At 44.5% G+C, this 17,616-nt stretch overlaps 1 protein-coding gene across 2 annotated transcripts in view; it reads right to left on the bottom strand.

The window, feature by feature from the left end:
* The window catches only part of KIDINS220 (kinase D interacting substrate 220), a 144,438-nt gene that overhangs the window by 74,760 nt on the left and 52,062 nt on the right, over positions 1-17,616 (bottom strand). For both annotated transcript variants that reach the window (XM_044291774.1, XM_044291775.1), the window contains exons 17-22: positions 15,794-16,083; positions 13,247-13,387; positions 11,350-11,593; positions 7,123-7,211; positions 3,072-3,216; positions 1,592-1,754 (exon numbers count right to left, since the gene is read on the bottom strand). In XM_044291774.1, coding sequence (XP_044147709.1) covers positions 1,592-1,754; positions 3,072-3,216; positions 7,123-7,211; positions 11,350-11,593; positions 13,247-13,387; positions 15,794-16,083 — 1,072 coding nt within the window. The remainder of the gene's footprint in view (positions 1-1,591; positions 1,755-3,071; positions 3,217-7,122; positions 7,212-11,349; positions 11,594-13,246; positions 13,388-15,793; positions 16,084-17,616) is intronic.

The following is a 17,616-nucleotide window of genomic DNA, read 5'->3' as shown; positions in this document are numbered from 1 at the left end:
CCACCCCAGGCACAGCCACTGTACTATATAGCATGCCTGAACAGGAACATTTGCTGTGACTTCTATCATCTTCTATCAAGAGAATTTGTTTCCCTTTTCTCCCTGTTTTAAGCTTCGCTCACATCTGATTTAGAGGCTCTGTTTGGGGCGTCAGTAGCAGAGCCCATTAAGAATGCCGGACAAAACAGCACAGTCTATTGCACCATTTTGTCTGGTAAAAAGACAGAAGCACAACAGACCCCGTCGGGTGCGGATGGTGCCCATCACGATGAATCCGTCTTTGGCTTGCATTAAGTTTTTCTGTTCCTATGACAGAAGAACAGAATGCCGATGCAGATGTGAACAAAGTGACCGCCAGTAGTCTTAAAGGGGTTCTCCAGCTGCGTGAAGTTATCCTCTATCCACAGGATTGGGGATAACTATTAGATTGGTAGGAGTCCTACCCCTGGGACCCCCACCGATCACAAGATCCGGGACCCCGTATCCCATGGAGCCCCCTGAAATGAACAGACTGGCATGGGCAATGCAGTTACCTTCATTTCTATGGGAGTTCTGGAGGTAGCCGACTACAGCGTCTTACATTTAGGTGGATGTCTTACATTTAAAACTGGCGCCTCTTCGGCGGATCCACCGCTAGCTTAAGGTTTTTGTTAAAACCGGCGTCTAAACCGCCGGTCTTAATAAACGTGCCCCTAAATGTTCAATTGTAATCATTTATTTTAGAGGGGTTCATCCCACAGACCCTGAAACAAGCCATAAATTGTGGACTGTCCTTTTACTGGATCTCGGATTATGGGAATATTACTGTATTGGTTGAATTTTCTAAAGAGGCACTTTTTTTGTCCCCTGTAAGTGAACTAGTACACACAATAGTTTGCTCAACAAGCTTATATATCGATGTATTGCCCCATATTTAGCTACTGTTATTTTCGGCAGTCAGATCATGTGACCCCTGAGGAGACTTGCTGGATCCCACAGCATCTGCCATGTGGTCGGGGGAAGTCATTTATTTTTATTCATTCCTATGACAGCCTCGACGTCAGTTTCATAGGAATGAATGGAGGAAATGACTTCCTGCCCACATGGCAGACGCTGTGGGATCCAAATGAGCCTCCTCCGGGGTCACATGATCTGACTGCCGAAAGTAACGGAGGCTGAAAATGCAGCAGTAAATCGCTATGTATGCTTGGTGAACACATTATTATGTATGCCAGCTCTCACACATATCTGTCTGGGTATGCCTTATTAAAGGGATTGTCCCATCACAAACACATATTCGCTATCTGCTGGGGGCTGCTCTAGGGTTTGTCCACAGGATAATGTATAAGAGTCTGATCACGAGAATGGGGACCCATGTCCCCCTGTATGAATGGAGTAGCAGTAATGCATGTGCGCTGCTTCTCTATTCAATTGTACGGAACATAGCTGAATGGAGCGGCAGTGCGCATATGTAAGGCAACATGAAGCCCCCCCCCCCCCCCCCATTCTCGTGATCAAACACGTTTTCCCTATTCTGTTGACAACCATCCCTTTAAAACTCAAAAGAATCCATTCTGGACATCTTCACTAATACTAGTAAAGATGAACCAACCTCTCATAAATAGTCTTCAGGGTGGTTTGATCGTGGACAGTCTCCGTCTCCTCCAGGTACAGGATCAGCCATGAAGTCCTATACGGCCACTGCTCTGTGAGGTTGATCCAAGATGCCAATCTATCCCAATTAAAAGCAATCTGATTTGCTCTTAGTAACCGTCCTACAAATGGCATACACAAAAAAAATACTGATGAGTATTGTAAAAGAGCAGCCGCAGAAATGATCTTACATCATACTTCAGGAGAACAGTAATACAGAGCAATGAGAACAAAGACTATACAGTGAAACCTACACAGACAGCCATAAGACGGGACTACGTCCTATAGGAGGAGGTCAGTAATACTTGTTGGGTCAGGATCAAATCAAACCTACGGCTTCTTCATTCCGCACACACGCACAGTACCGTGACCTACAATGCAGCTCAATCCCACTCATATGAACGAGACTGTACTGCAGCCCCAGTTAAAAGGGGACAAATCTCTAGCTACAGCATGTCTGTCTCTTTAGGGTTCATGCACACGACCGTATGTATTTTGCAGTCTGCAAAAAAACTGATCTGTAAAAAAAAAAAAATATGGATTCCACATTTTGCAGAACAGAACAGCTTGGCTATAATAGAACAGTACTATCCTTGTTCGTTATGTGGACAATAATAGGACATGTTCTATTTTTTTGCGGAACGGACATGTGGACACATGGAAATGGAATGCACATTGTGGACCCATCGAAGTGAATGGATTCCCGCATGTGGTCCACAAAAAAAATGGAATGGACACGGAAAGAAAATACTTTCGTGTGCATGAGCTCTTATTGTTATGGTTGGGCGTGCCAGTGATCCAACCCCCACCCATCGAGGTCATGCCCTCAATGTTCAAGTCCCAGAAGACATGGGGTGTGGGGGTGTATGGGATCCTCTGGGAAGATAAGCTGCCGTCAGAGGCGTCTAGTAGTGGCTTATAGTCTGTATGGGCAGATTTAACCTCATGTTTACCACCAACTCCTTTAGGCTACTTTTACACTCACGTTTGGTGCGGATCCATCATGGATCTGCACAGACGGATCCGTTCAGATAATACAAACGTCTGCATCCGTTCAGAACGGATCCGTTTGTATTATCTTTAACATAGCCAAGACGGATCCGTCTTGAACACCACTGAAAGTCAATGGAGGACGGATCCGTTTTCTATAGTGCCAGATTGGGTCATAGAAAACGGATCCGTCCCCCATTGACGTACATTGTGTGCCAGGACGGACCCGTTTGGCTCAGTTTCATCAGACGGACACCAAAACGCTGCAAGAAGCGTCTTGGTGTCCGCCTCCAAAGTGGAACGGAGACTGAACTGATGCAAACTGAGAGGATCCTTTTTTATTCAGAATGCATTAGGGCAAAACTGATCAGTTTTGGACCGCTTGTGAGAGCCCTGAACGGATCTCACAAACGGAAAGCAAAAAAAAAACTGTGTGAAAGTAGTCTTACCTGTTACGGACACGATGTTTAGTAGTCTTCTCATAGTCTGCGGACTGATGTCACTGAACCAGTCTTCAGTCACCAGCAGTTTGGTGAGGTCAAATGACATCTGACGGGTGATCGTACGCTGCAGCTGCCGCCTTCTATATGTATCCTGGAGAATGAAAATGACAAAATTTAAATCGAACATTATATTTTGAAATATCTGCTTTAACCCCTTCCCGGCCTCTGCTTACCACAGTGATGTTCTTATGAAACCCTCCATGAGAACATAAAGAGACTTCCATAGGCTGCAATGGTAATTCATTGCAGTCCATGGGACAAGCAATCTAATGATCGCAAATTAAAGTCCATTAATGGACTTAATAAAAGCGTAAAAAAAATGTTAATATATATATATATATATATATATATATATATATATATATATATATATATATATATATATATATATACACATACATACACAGTGGCCCATGAAAAAGTAGCCTGTCTCCAGCAAGAGGAACAAGCAAGTGGATTGTTTTTTTTTTTGTTTTTTTTTTTTTTATTAGCCACAAGTCACAAAAGATGCAGAAAGTGGTCCCCGTTCAGGTCTCTGCGCCTTTGGGCACGTCGGATTATGTTGGCTGATACTGCGGATAGTGTTTGTGATGTTCTCCTTGAGTTCATCCAGGGGATGTGGATTGTTAGCGGACACTTTCTGTTTTACATTTCCCTACAGATAAAAATAAATAAAAAAAATCGCAAGTGGACAAGTCTGGGGAACGTGGTGGCCATAACCCTTTGCTCACAGTTTTCTCCTCTGTAAACAGTTCATGAACCCGTGCCAGTCGGTTCAGTGAGGTGTGGTATGTCGCCCCATCTTGTTGGAAAAAGCAGGATATTTTTCCTTCTGCAGTATCACTGCTGAAGAGCTGCAAATATTATCAGCCAACATAATCTGACGTGCCCAAAGATGCCTAGACGTGACGTGCCTAAAGATGCCTTAGCCACAAGTCACAAAATAAACCACTTGCTCGTTCATATTGTTATATATTATATATTTCAAATAATACTCCTTTCCTCATAATAAAAATAAACATAAAAAAAAATAAAGATAATTTGCACCGCCATGTCCCAAAATGCCCATGCTATTAAAATATAAATGTATTTAAAGGGTTTCTACCACTTGCTTCTGACACATTTGGTTTTCAGACACTAGCGATCCGCTAGTGTCTGATGTACCATACAAGCTAATTATTATATTAATCCGTTCGGCCGTTTGGTTAAAAAAAGGACTTTTATATTTATGCAAATGAGCCTCTAGGTGCTATGCAGGCGTTTTTCCAGCACCTAGAGGCTCCGTCTACCTTGCTAAACTGCCGCCCAGCTCCTCGCTCCAGCACGCCCATCTTCAACTCAAATCGATCCTCCCCCTGCTTCTGCCTTCTGAAATCTCGCGCCTGCGCCGTTCGTCGCGGCATTCGGAGGCATTCGGCGCAGGCGCAGTCAATGTCTGACCGCTCCATGCTCAGACATTTCCACTGCGCCTGCGCCGATGACGTCATCGGCGCAGTGGAAATGTCTGAGCACGGAGCGGTCAGACATTGACTGCGCCTGCGCCGAATGCCGCGACGAACGGCGCAGGCGCGAGATTTCGGAAGGCGGAAGCAGGGGGAGGATCGATTTGAGTTGAAGATGGGCGTGCTGGAGCGAGGAGCTGGGCGGCAGTTTAGCAAGGTAGACGGAGCCTCTAGGTGCTGGAAAAACGCCCGCATAGCACCTAGAGGCTCATTTGCATAAATATAAAAGTCCTTTTTTTAACCAAACGGCCGAACGGATTAATATAATAATTAGCTTGTATGGTACATCAGACACTAGCGGATCGCTAGTGTCTGAAAACCAAATGTGTCAGAAGCAAGTGGTAGAAACCCTTTAACCTATATAATGGAAGGTGTAATGGAGAAAATGGCCGATTCACAGTTTCAACGCAAAAAAAAAAATTAATAAAAAGGGATCAAAATGTCATACACACTTCAAAATGGTATCAATAGAAACTACAGATCTCCCAGCAAAAAATTAGTCCTCAAACTGTCATGTTTTTCCACGTTGCTATTAAGGCTGTGGAGTAGGGAGTCCTGGAGTCGGAGCTGATTTTAGCTGCAGTCGTAAAAAATTTACCGACTCCAGCTTAGAAAAAAAATCTCTTATTAATATTGTATAATTAATGTAACTTTCATAGGAGTCTTAGAAATGTTAATCTTAAGTATATATTTTATGTTCTGTCAATCTAAGGCCCTTATTTATAAAAATCTGTGATAAGCATTGTGTTCTAATGGTGAAAGAGAATCAGTTCTCACCAGTTCTCACCCGTCCTGTGCTCTCCCCTGTCCCTTATACTACAGACAGTATAAACATTAATAAGCAGTGTGTTCTAGTGGTGATAGATAATCAGCTCTCACCTCTCCTGTGCTCTCACCTCTCCTGTGTTCTCTCCTTCCCTTATACTATAACCAGTGATAAGCAGGATGTTCTAGTGGTGATAGATAATCAGCTCTCACCTCTCCTGTTTTCTTTCCTTCATTCCATTATACTATAACCAGTGATGAGCAGGATGTTCTAGTGGTGATAGATAATCAGTTCTCACCTCTCCTATGTTCTCTCCTGCCCTTATACTATAATCAATGATAAGCAGGATGTTCGAGTGGTGATAGATAATTAGTTCTCACCTCTCCTGTGTTCTCTCCTGCCCTTATACTATAACCAGTGACAAGCAGGATATTCTAGTGGTGATCTCCCTTGTCCCTTATACTAGCTATCTACATGCTGCCCCTAGGCCCCTAGTTATAATGCCTGAAACTGTCCAGCCCATGATCAGTAGTAAGTTCTTCCTCTAAGGAGCAGAGGAAGAAGGTTCACCCCTGGGCATGCAAGTTTTTATCAGTGCTTGCTGAACATCTAGTCTGCAATTCTCTCAGACATGATGGGATGAGACAAGCTGCGGTCCACTGCACACAGAAAGCAGAGGAGATTTCTTATTATTAAGTGCATAACAAAGTTTTCCAGTTATTGTATAGTTACTTACAGGGATTTAAGTCATTTGTTCATTTTGTTATTATTGTATTCCAATAAATCTGCTTCATGTTCTACCTAAGTAGCCTGATTGATTATTTAATGTTGAGAAAAAGCCCAATGTTACCATTTTACTACATTTATGAAGAAGCCCAAGTCAGAGCTGGAGTTGGACTATGAAAAAAATAGGAGGCGGCAGATTAGACACTTTGGCTTACAGACGCCACAACCCTGGTTGCTATACAGAGCCAGATGCATAGACTACACGTCAAACAATACAGAGACTGAACAAGCAAGCAGAGTCAGCGAATGTCAGAGCATACAAAATAAAATAAAAACAGCAATACAAGCAATGGATTTCCAAATGATCCTACATTTCATATATATGTAACGTGTTCAATGGTTTTGAGAGTCAGAACATGCAGCCAGTTCACGTTCCCTCTCCTTCATAATTTTATATTAATACCTACCTGCGACTACAAAGAAATCCCTTTAAATAAGAACCTTTGGAAACTAGGCAGACAGTGCTCCTTTTCCCCCCCAGAGTCTATTGGTTACAGAAACTTAAGACATGTTGAAATCCATTACCAATATTGGTCATCCCAGGGCAGCTAGAAATCTCTGGACACAGGCAGTTTACCTACCAGTGTCAGCTTTCGCGATTTGACAGATCTCGGAATTCACCAAATGTGACATATACAAACCAGATTACAATCCGTAATGCATGGCCACTGGGTGGAGAAGAAAAGAGCCGGGTGCTTATTAGGGACAACATTCCCTAAATTTTGGGGGGTAAACCAGGCATTGTGAAGCACGTCAGAAGACGACCCCTCCAATTCTGCTGGAATATGAGCGAGACAACGTGTGGTGCCGATTCTTTACTTCTGTTTTGGATTAACCCACCGTTCACTTCTCCATCTCTACACGGCGCATACATCTAGCACAGTATCGGAGGGCTTCTAAAAGTCATGTCATCTAATTGTAAGACTTATCCTTTCCCTCTTACCCGTCTGTTCAAGGCTGTTTTGCTGCCAAGTTTTGCCGTCTCTGCAAGACTGTGCTGAGAGACTCGACGATCCGTATCTTCATGGCCTCCTATGGAGGGAACAAAATATACACAGAAGTCACACACATTCCTCCATAAAACATACGCGTGCACCGCTCTGCATCTACTCAGTGCAAACAAGGAACACTCCATATGCAGAGCTGCTAATTGCAAATCCTTATAGTCTGAAAATATATATAAAAAGGATGGAATGGAAGCCAAGTTATACTGTGCTACGATGAAGTGACAACCCATCAGCCATCTGGGGGAGCAGGTCTGAGTAATGCGGTTACAGCATACACATGCCTAAAACTAATTACTCACCGCCCTCACCCTGTTACCACAGGCTTCTGCTTCATGTACTGGTGAACGTACACTATTTTTACTTCAATCACAAAACTATAAGTATTAACTTAAAGGGCCTGTTAACCCCTGGGGACTTTTTCTGCAGACCCCCCAGAATGGGAAGACCTGTGGCGGGAATCATACTTACCTGATCCCCACCACTGTATTCCGGCTCCATCATTACCCCTTGGGCGCCGCAGGTCTCAGATCTTGACATGGGTCACATGGCCGCTGCAGCCAATGACTGTCCACAGCGGTGACGTGTCCCCCATGCATCACGTGAACAAGCGAATAGAGCCCGATGACTCCCGAGGGGGAGTGATGGAGCCAGAACACAGTGGTGGGGATCAGCTAGGTCCGATTCCCACTGCCAGTCCGGCCATGCATGGGGAGGGGGGTCTGCAGAAAGGGGCCCCAGGGGTGAACAACAGCTTTAAAGGGAACCTGTCACCGGGATTTTGGGTATAGAGCTGAGGACATGGGCTGCTAGATGGCCGCTAGCACATCCGCAATACCCAGTCCCCATAGCTCTGTGTGCTTTAATTGTGTAAAAAAGGCGATTTGATACATATGCAAATTAACCTGAGATGAGTCCTGTATGTGAGATGAGTCAGGGACAGGACTCATCTCAGGTTAATTTGCATATGTATCAAATCGCCTTTTTTACACAATAAAAGCACACAGAGCTATGGGGACTGGGTATTGCGGATGTGTTAGCGGCCATCTAGCAACCCATGTCCTCAGCTCTATACACAAAATCCTGGTGACAGGTTCCCTTTAAGACAATGAAAGGGGTTGGCTCAGGAATAACCTTTATCACCAATTCACAGGATAGTAGATACAATTATGACTGCTAGGAATCCAACCCCTGGGACCCCCACTGATCACAAGAGTCCCATGTGTGAATGAAGACCACTGCTCAATTTGCAGCCTATGAGACTGCATGGTACAACTTGGCCATCTCCTATAGTTGTATAGAAGAGCTTGCAGCAGTGGTCACACAGACAACCCCACTCACATAGAATATTCCCATTCTTGTGATCAGTCAAGGTCCCAAGTAAGACCCCCACCAACCATACTGTAAATGTATCACCTAGGTGATGAATGCTGTTCTTGGGTTAACCCCTTTGAAAAGGATCTGTACTCTCTCCTACCAGTGTCTTATTAATTCTTGTATTCCCCATGAAACAATACTGGACCACCATTGTTTTTAACTACTCAGAGGGACAGTCAGTTATTCCTCCTGGAAACGTATGAACAGATTTGACAACTGGGTGATATTCTCCTTGTCAATGGGGTGTGTCCCTACACATGCCCAATCAGTGCTGGAAGTGTAAGACTACTTTCACACTCACGTTTTGGCTTTCCGTTTGTGAGATCTGTTCAGGGATCTCACAAGCGGTCCAAAATGGATCAGTTTGCATTCTAATGCATTCTGAAAGGAAAAGGATCCGCTCAGTTTGCATTAGTTCAGTCACCATTCCGCTGTGGAGACGGACACCAAAACTCTGCTTGCAGCGTTTTGGTGTCCGTCTGATGAAACGGAGCCACACTGTTTTCTCGGACACAATCGGGCAAAATAGAAAACGGATCCGTCCTCCATTCACTTTCATTAGTGTTCAAGACGGATCCATTTTGGCAATGTTAAAGATAATACAAACGAATCCGTTCTGAACGGATCCGTCTGTGACAGATCCGCACAAAACGTGTGAAAGTAGACTAAGATTGCATAGGAACGCTTCTTATTGACAAGTGCTGGGGCCTAATCAAAAACATCAGCAGCTTTTCCTAGGGCATGGACAGGCATGGGCTGCTGACGTCACTGCTTACTCCACCACAGCTGCAAGCAGGAAGTAGGGCAAGGCCCAAAGAAGATATATACCGTTGCAAGAAAAAGTATGTGAACCCTATGGAATGATATGGACTTCTGCACAAATTGGTCATAAAATGTGATCTGATCTTCATCTAAGTCACAACAATAGACAATCACAGTCTGATTAAACTAATAACACACAAAGCATTAAATGTTACCATGTTTTTATTGAACACACCATGTAAACATTCACAGTGCAGGTGGAAAAAGTATGTGAACCCTTGAATTTAATAACCGGTTGAACCTCCTTTTGCAGCAATAACTTCAACCAAACGTTTCCTGTAGTTGCAGATCAGACGTGCACAACGGTCAGGAGTAATTCTTGACCATTCCTCTTTACAGAACTGTTTCAGTTCAGCAATATTCTTGGCATGTCTGGTGTGAATCGCTTTCTTGAGGTCATGCCACAGCATCTCAATCGGGTTGAGGTCAGGACTCTGACTGGGCCACTACAGAAGGCATATTTTCTTCTGTTTGAGCCATTCTTTTGTTGATTTACTTCTATGCTTTGGGTTGTTGTCCTGTTGCAACATCCATCTTCTGTTGAGCTTCAGCTGGTGGACAGATGGCCTTACGTTTTCCTGCAAAATGTCTTGATAAACTTGGGAATTCATTTTTCCTTCGATGATGGCAATCCGTCCAGGCGCTGACGCAGCAAAGCAGCTCCAAACCATGATGCCCCACCACCATACTTCACAGTTGGGATGAGGTTTTGATGTTGGTGTGCTGTGCCTCTTTTTCTCCACACATAGTGTTGTGTCGTTTCTTCCAAACAACTCAACTTTGGTTTCATCTGTCCACAGAATATTTTGCCAGTACTGCTGTGGAACATCCAGGTGCTCTTGTGCAAACTGTAAACGTGCAGCAATGTTTTTTTGGACAGCAGTGGCCTCTGTGGAATCCTCCCATGAAATCAATTCTTGTTTAGTGTTTTATGTATCGTAGATTTGCTAACAGGGATGTTAGCATATGCCAGAGACTTTTGTAAGTCTTTAGCTGACAGTCTAGGATTCTTCTTCACCTCATTGAGCAGTCTGCGCTGTGCTCTTGCAGTCATCTTTACAGGACGGCCACTCCTAGGGAGAGTAGCAGCAGTGCTGAACTTTCTCCATTTATAGACAATTTGTCTTATCGTGGACTGATGAACAGCAAGGCTTTTGGAGATACTTTTATAACCCTTTCCAGCTTTATGCAAGTCAACAATTCTTAATCGTAAGTCTTCGGAGAGCTCTTTTGTGCGAGGCATCATTCACATCAGGCAATGCTTCTTGTGAAAAGCAAACCCAGAACTGGTGTGTGTCTTTTATAGGGCAGGGCAGCTGTAACCAACACCTCCAATCTCATCTCATTGACTGGACTCCAGTTGGCTGACACCTCACTCCAATTAGCTCTTGGAGATGTCATTAGTCTAGGGGTTCACATACTTTTTCCACCTGCACTGTGAATGTTTACATGGTGTGTTCAATAAAAACATGGTAACATTTAATTTTTTGTGTGTTATTAGTTTAAGCAGACTGTGATTGTCTATTGTTGTGACTTAGATGAAGATCAGATCACATTTTATGACCAGTTTGCGCAGAAATCCATATCATTCCAAAGGGTTCACATACTTTTTCTTGCAACTGTATATAAAGCTACCAATGATTCTATGTGGGGCACAGAGTGACTTCCAGCTAAAGGTTATAAAAGTCCTGTCTCTATTACCATCTCAGTTTTCAAGATATCTGCTTGCAGTCATTTGCTATTATAACCTGTCCTCTCACTTGGTGGACACACAGGCGCAGGTTTTGTTACAGGACACAGTCCTGATAACCTTATTGTAACAAGCCATGAACCCCTGTGATCATCAAATGACCAGGACAGCAAGTAATCAATGAACATTTCCACCAATGAGAACACTGGGAGAAGATTCACTAACCTACATGTGTCATAAATATGTAGGTCCATTCCTGTTCATAAACCTCACCCACCTGGATTATCTACCCCCGGCACATCGCCATTGGTAGTTGCTGCCGCGCACATCTTTTTAGCACTGCTTAGTCCGCGGCTGTTCAGGAAGACGGGAAGGTGCACTATATTGCGCATGTAATCGTGTCCGTTAATGTTGGAATCTCTTAGAACACTATTGAGATTCTGGTTAATTGCCTTGATAATAATGTGAGGGTCACTAGCAAAGATGGCGATGAAAGGGCCTTTCGAAAACAAGATCCGCACCTAAAATAAAATAAAAAAAAGAAACGCTGAAAATTAATTAGCTTCCTTTAGTCTGTTGCTGATTATTTTCCTGGCTAATTATTCTCCGTGACAATCTGCCTGTGAATTTAATAAGGAAGCAGGACAAAAATAATATGTTCTCTCACTCTCATGCCAGTAAACACATTATCGTAGGTTAAGAACGGAGGCTGTAATAGGAAAATTACATGTCATACGTTTATTGTTAGACTGACACAAAGATGAACGGCAGAACTTGTTTTATTTGTTCATTAATGAGCCATTTTAGTAATGGCAGCAATTTGCATAAATCACATGAAATAAAACAAGTGGTGCCGTGAATAAATTGGATTTCAACCGCACATTTAGAACTTTCCAGCAGGTGGCGATATAGCACAATGACCATTCATGCAAGGGTAGTATCTGCAGCAATGCAATTTTTTTTTGCCATATCCGGGGAACAGGCAGCTCACAGATAGCCACCGAGACCGAGAGATTTATTTTTCTTCTATTGTGCTTACAGGTTCTGCTACTCTCTCTGACAGCCCTCTGGGCACAAATTCACAAGCTGGTTGTAAAATCCCCAGCAATCGGCTATCATTATAGAATTAATAGTCGTGTAGATCGTTTGCAGAACTTCCAGTGCTGTTAATTACGGCTGTAAAACAGGCGTAATATGATGTATCCAGCAACAGCTACAAACTGGATTTCACAGCTTGTAATTAAAAGACAATGGGGGCTCACGTGTTACCTACAAACTCTTCAGATCATCCTATATCAATGGTGTAACGTATAATTTATTGTTTAGTGAATTTACAAAGGAGGTAGATACCAGCAAGAGCTACACACTTAATACAGCAGATAAAGCGGGATCAATGACACAGAATAAATCCACAACCATATATTTATATATATTGACTGGATGGTCAAAATACTCCACCTTCTGCAAACCCCTCAGTGACCGCCATACCCCTTTTTATGGTGGTCACTGAGGGGCCTTAGGCTAATTGGCCTTGTCCAAGCGCTGCACAGTCCTCCGGTGCAGCAGAGAGGAGAAGCGCGGCACTCGCATGACTGCCTGGCTCCTGCTCTAACGGCCCAGATCAGCAGAAACGCTGATCCAGGCTGTTTAACTCCTTTGATGCTGCAGTCAATAGTGACCGCACCATCAAAGTGGATTAGAAGGAGGGGCTCCCTCTCACAGGCAACGGCACTGCCACGAATGAGATTGCAGAGTGCAAGTGTCTTTTACGGCAGCTGGGGGCCTAATGAAGGCCATCAGTGACCGCGTATCAAGGAGCAACATAACCAAATGGAAAAGGTACTGCGGGAAGTTTCTATAACATAAATGAGCTGTTAGGTTCCCAACAAAACCAGATTTACCGCCTCTTTGATTAGAAAGGTAGAGTGTGTGACGTTTTATATATGGACACTAAAGGTACAGAGAGCATAACATGATTTTACATGTCAGAAGTGTAAAAATTCTCCCGGCTAACAGAGTTAATCACTTCTCATATTTATGCTGCATCGGTGACAATTTGGGGAATCTAGAAGGTGCAGTCTTACCCCAACAATGATTAGTATCCCATGTACACGCATGTTCATTTCAGCCGGGAAAAAGGCACTGCCATATACAATAAAAAAAGAAATACGTACTGTGTCCAGCATATGGAGAACCTTGTCCTGCTCACAGGCGTCCAGGCCATCTATGATCACAACCAATCTCGTCTGGTTCTGTGTAAAGCTGTCAATGGTCTTTGCCATTTTTGCCATCAGTTCTACTTCCCACTTCAGAACCTGAAACAAATATAATAGTAGATGTTTTATAAAACGGTGAAAGACATAAAAGAGCCACCTACTATGCATCTACTGAAAGGGGAAAACAACTATCCTCTACTTTAGTGCCCGTTCACTCGGCATTCACTCTGTCCCACAGAATTTTGGCATGGACACCAACGCTGAAATTCTGCTGGCGGCTATGTTTCCGCCTCACAATCTGAAGAATGCAGAGCGGCCGCGCCGAGAAGAGACATGTCCCTTCTTTGTGCGGTCTTGGCTTTAGGCTACTTTCACACTAGCGTTCGGGGCTCCGCTTGTGAGTTCCGTTTGAAGGCTCTCACAAGCGGCCCCGAACGGATCCGTACAGCCCCAATGCATTCTGAGTGGATGCGGATCCGCTCAGAATGCATCAGTTTGGCACCGTTTGGCCTCCGCTCCGCTCAGCAGGCGGACACCTGAACGCTGCTTGCAGCGTTTTCGTGTCCGCCTGGCCGTGCGGAGCCAAACGGATCCGTCCAGACTTACAATGCAAGTCAATGGGGACGGATCCGTTTGACGTTGACACAATATGGTGCAATTTCAAACGGATCCGTCCCCCATTGACTTTCAATGTAAAGTCAGGAGTCCCCATCAGATCGGAGTTTTCTCCGATCCGATGGTATATTTTAACTTGAAGCGTCCCCATCACCATGGGAACGCCTCTATGTTAGAATATACCATCGGATTTGAGTTACATCGTAAACCTCAGATCCGACAGTATATTCTAACACAGAGGCGTTCCCATGGTGATGGGGACGCTTCATGTTAGAATATACTGAGCACTGTGTACATGACTGCCCCCTGCTGCCTGGCAGATGCTGCCAAGCAGCAGGGGGCAGACCCCCCTCCTCCTGTAATTAACTTATTGGTGGCCAGTGCGGCCCCCCCCTCCCTCCCCAGTATTAAATATGACCAGTGCGGCGGCCTCCCCCTCCCTCCCTCCCCAGTATTAAATATTACCAGTGCGGCCCCCTCCCTCTATATTTATTGGTGGCCGGCCAGTGCGGATTCCAAGTATTATGACCAGTGCGGCCTCCCCTCTCCCCCCCCCCCCCCCCTAATTAAAATCACCCCCCCCCCCCATCATTGGTGGCAGCGGAGAGTACCGATCGGAGTCCCAGTTTAAATCGCTGGGGCTCCGATCGGTTACCATGGCAACCAAGACGCTATTGCAGTCTTGGCTGCCATGGTTACTTAGCAATAAATACAAGCATTATACTTACCTGAAGAGCTGCGATGTCTGACCGGCCGGGAGCTCCTCCTACTGGTAAGTGACAGGTCTGTGCTATAGGCAATGCGCCGCACAGACCTTTCACTTACCAGTAGGAGGAGCTCCCGGCCGGTCAGACATCGCAGCTCTTCAGGTAAGTATAATGCTTGTATTTATTGCCAAGTAACCATGGCAGCCAAGACTGCAATAGCGTCTTGGTTGCCATGGTAACCGATCGGAGCCCCAGCGATTTAAACTGGGACTCCGATCGGTACTCTCCGCTGCCACCAATGATGGGGGGGGGGGGTGATTTTAATTAGGGGGGGGGGGGGGGAGAGGGGAGGCCGCACTGCTCACAATACTTGGAATCCGCACTGGCCCGGCCACCAATAAATATAGAGGGAGGGGGCCGCACTGGTCATATTTAATACTGGGGAGGGAGGGAGGGGGAGGCCGCACTGGTCATATTTAATACTGGGGAGTGAGGGGGGGCCGCACTGGCCACCAATAAGTTAAATACAGGAGGGGGGGGGGGTCTGCCCCCTGCTGCCTGGCAGCATCTGCCAGGCAGCAGGGGGCAGTCGTGTACACAGTTCTCAGTATATTCTAACATGAAGCGTCCCCATCACCATGGGAACGCTTCTGTGTTTAGAATATACTGTCGGATCTGAGTTTTCCGAAGTGAAAAATCAGATCTGAAATAAACAGCTATGCAAACGGATCCGTTCTGAACGGATGCAAGCGTTTGCATTATAGGAGCGGATGCGTCTGTGCAGGCACCAGACGGATCCGCTCCTAACGCAAGTGTGAAAGTAGCCTTAAAGCGCTGTTCCGATATCTTCTCACACTAAAATCTGTATGTACCAGGAGACCTGTCAAAAGAGGCAAATGGCTGCAGAAGTTGTTTCCCCCCATTTCTAGGTCTGCATTGGGAAAGCAGGAAAGTAAAGCCTAGCCACTAAAAGGAGTGCAAATCTGAATTGCTTTCAGAATACAATCCTTAGTTTGTCCCGATAATTCACCTAAATTTCAAAGAGAACAGGCAGAACATCTTCCTTCATTACACCAGTTCTTCCTCTCACGTCTGCAGTCTCAGTTCTGCAGTGGTGAGGGAAGGTTGCTTAATGAAAGCTGGTATCGAGAAGATACCCACACTGGTCCCCTCTGGTAGTTACCTTCATGAACCCCTCACTCTTTAGCCTGTGCAATCTGGAAGCTGCACTGTGAAGACGCTTCCTCTGAGAGTTCAGTATGGAGTCCATGATTTGCCACCACGTGAGACAGTTGAGGATTAGGACCAGGCCGACCACGCAGGCCACAGAGATGAGGATAGCATTCACTGTCATGTTCTTAGGATCTACTTTGAAGATAGCCAGCAAAATAACTCCAGCAAAGATGCACACCATTATAAAGATAAAGATCACAAATGATGGGAAGCAACAAGTCTTCTTCCATTTATTTTTGCCTAAATAAAAAAATAAAAAAAGTTAATATATGTCTCACCAGAGACATGCCGATATATAAAATGTTTAATCATATGCAAATGATAAAAGAAATGGAAACAAAATATTCAAAACCCCCTCAATATATTCACTATGAGCGCCACGCACAGAAATACACTCAATTATACACCTTGGCATGCCATCAGTGAGGTTATTAATGGTTGTCTGCGAAATGTTATGCCACACCACCCCCAGTAATATATCCAGAGATTGGGCAGTGCCAAACCACCCGCTGATTTCGCACGCTGTAGAGTTTCCAGTTTAATTCTAGGGTGACCTCTCCTCTATACCAATTCCCTGAAAATGGAGTTGATTTTCTGGAACCTATCTAGTGATATCCAGACCGGGGCATTATGGAGAACATACAGTAGTGGAAGCATCATGACCATTTTTAGAAGGTTTACTCTCCCCACCACTGACAAAAAAAAAGTTTGCACCATGTTCTGGTCTTGTATCTAAACTTAGCAAACATTGGCGTTAAATTCAGCTCCTCAAAGTCCTCCAGACGAGGCGAGATGCTAATCCTCAAATATTACTAGTTTTAACACATAGAATATTAGCCACTGAGCTGTTTAATACAATGTATCTGTATAGTACCACTTGCTGTTTGTTCTTTTCCTTATTTCTTGTCCACTTAATTGAGGTGGTCACACAAGCTCAGTTTAAATTTTCAATTATCACCAGCCATATCGTCTGTTAGAAGCTGTGGCAGGTACAGGGAAAGACACCGCCGGCTGTAATAGGCAGAGAGCTGCCAGCCTGAAATAAATCTAGCAGAACAATTGGAGGAGTGAATGTGGGGATCTCTGGATCTATGTGAGGTACATGTATGTTTTTATCACACAGTTTTATCCCATTGACATGAAGGGAGAAAGGAAAAAGTGCATTGTACTTTTCTTTGCGAATCTGGAAGGGCATGACTAGGCTACTTTCACACTTGTGGCAGAGGATTCCGGCAGGCAGTTCTGTCGCCGGCAATCCGGAGGCAAGCGGATGGCATTTGTCAGACGGATCCGGATAAGTCTGACAAATGCATTGAAATACCGGATCCCTCTCTCCGGTGTCATCTGGAAAAACGGATCCGGTATTATTTTTTTTCGCATTTTTAAAGGTCTGCGCATGCGCAAACCGGAAAGCCAGATCCATTTTGCCGGAACACTTAATGCCGGATTCGGCACTAATACACTTCAATGTAAATTAAGGCTGGCATTCCAGCAAGTGTTCAGATTTTTGGGCTGGAGAGAAAACTGTAGCATGCTGCGGTATTTTCTCCGGCTAAAAAACGTAAGAGGGACTGAACGGATTGCTCTCTATTCAGAATGCATTAGGATAAAACTGATCAGTATTTTCCAGTATTGAGCCCCTGTGACGAAAGTCAATACTGGAAAACAAAAACGTTAGTGTGAAAGTACCCTTAGCAGTTAATTTTTAAAGGCATACAAATCGTTTTACAATGCGGTCTGCTTTCAGTTTTGCTTTGTTTTTTGTACCCTTAC

Source organism: Bufo gargarizans, chromosome 4, assembly GCF_014858855.1.
Source record: "Bufo gargarizans isolate SCDJY-AF-19 chromosome 4, ASM1485885v1, whole genome shotgun sequence".
NCBI lineage: Eukaryota > Metazoa > Chordata > Amphibia > Anura > Bufonidae > Bufo > Bufo gargarizans.
The sequence above is the reverse complement of the archived record's forward strand: the minus strand, read 5'-3'. Positions and strand labels throughout refer to the sequence as shown.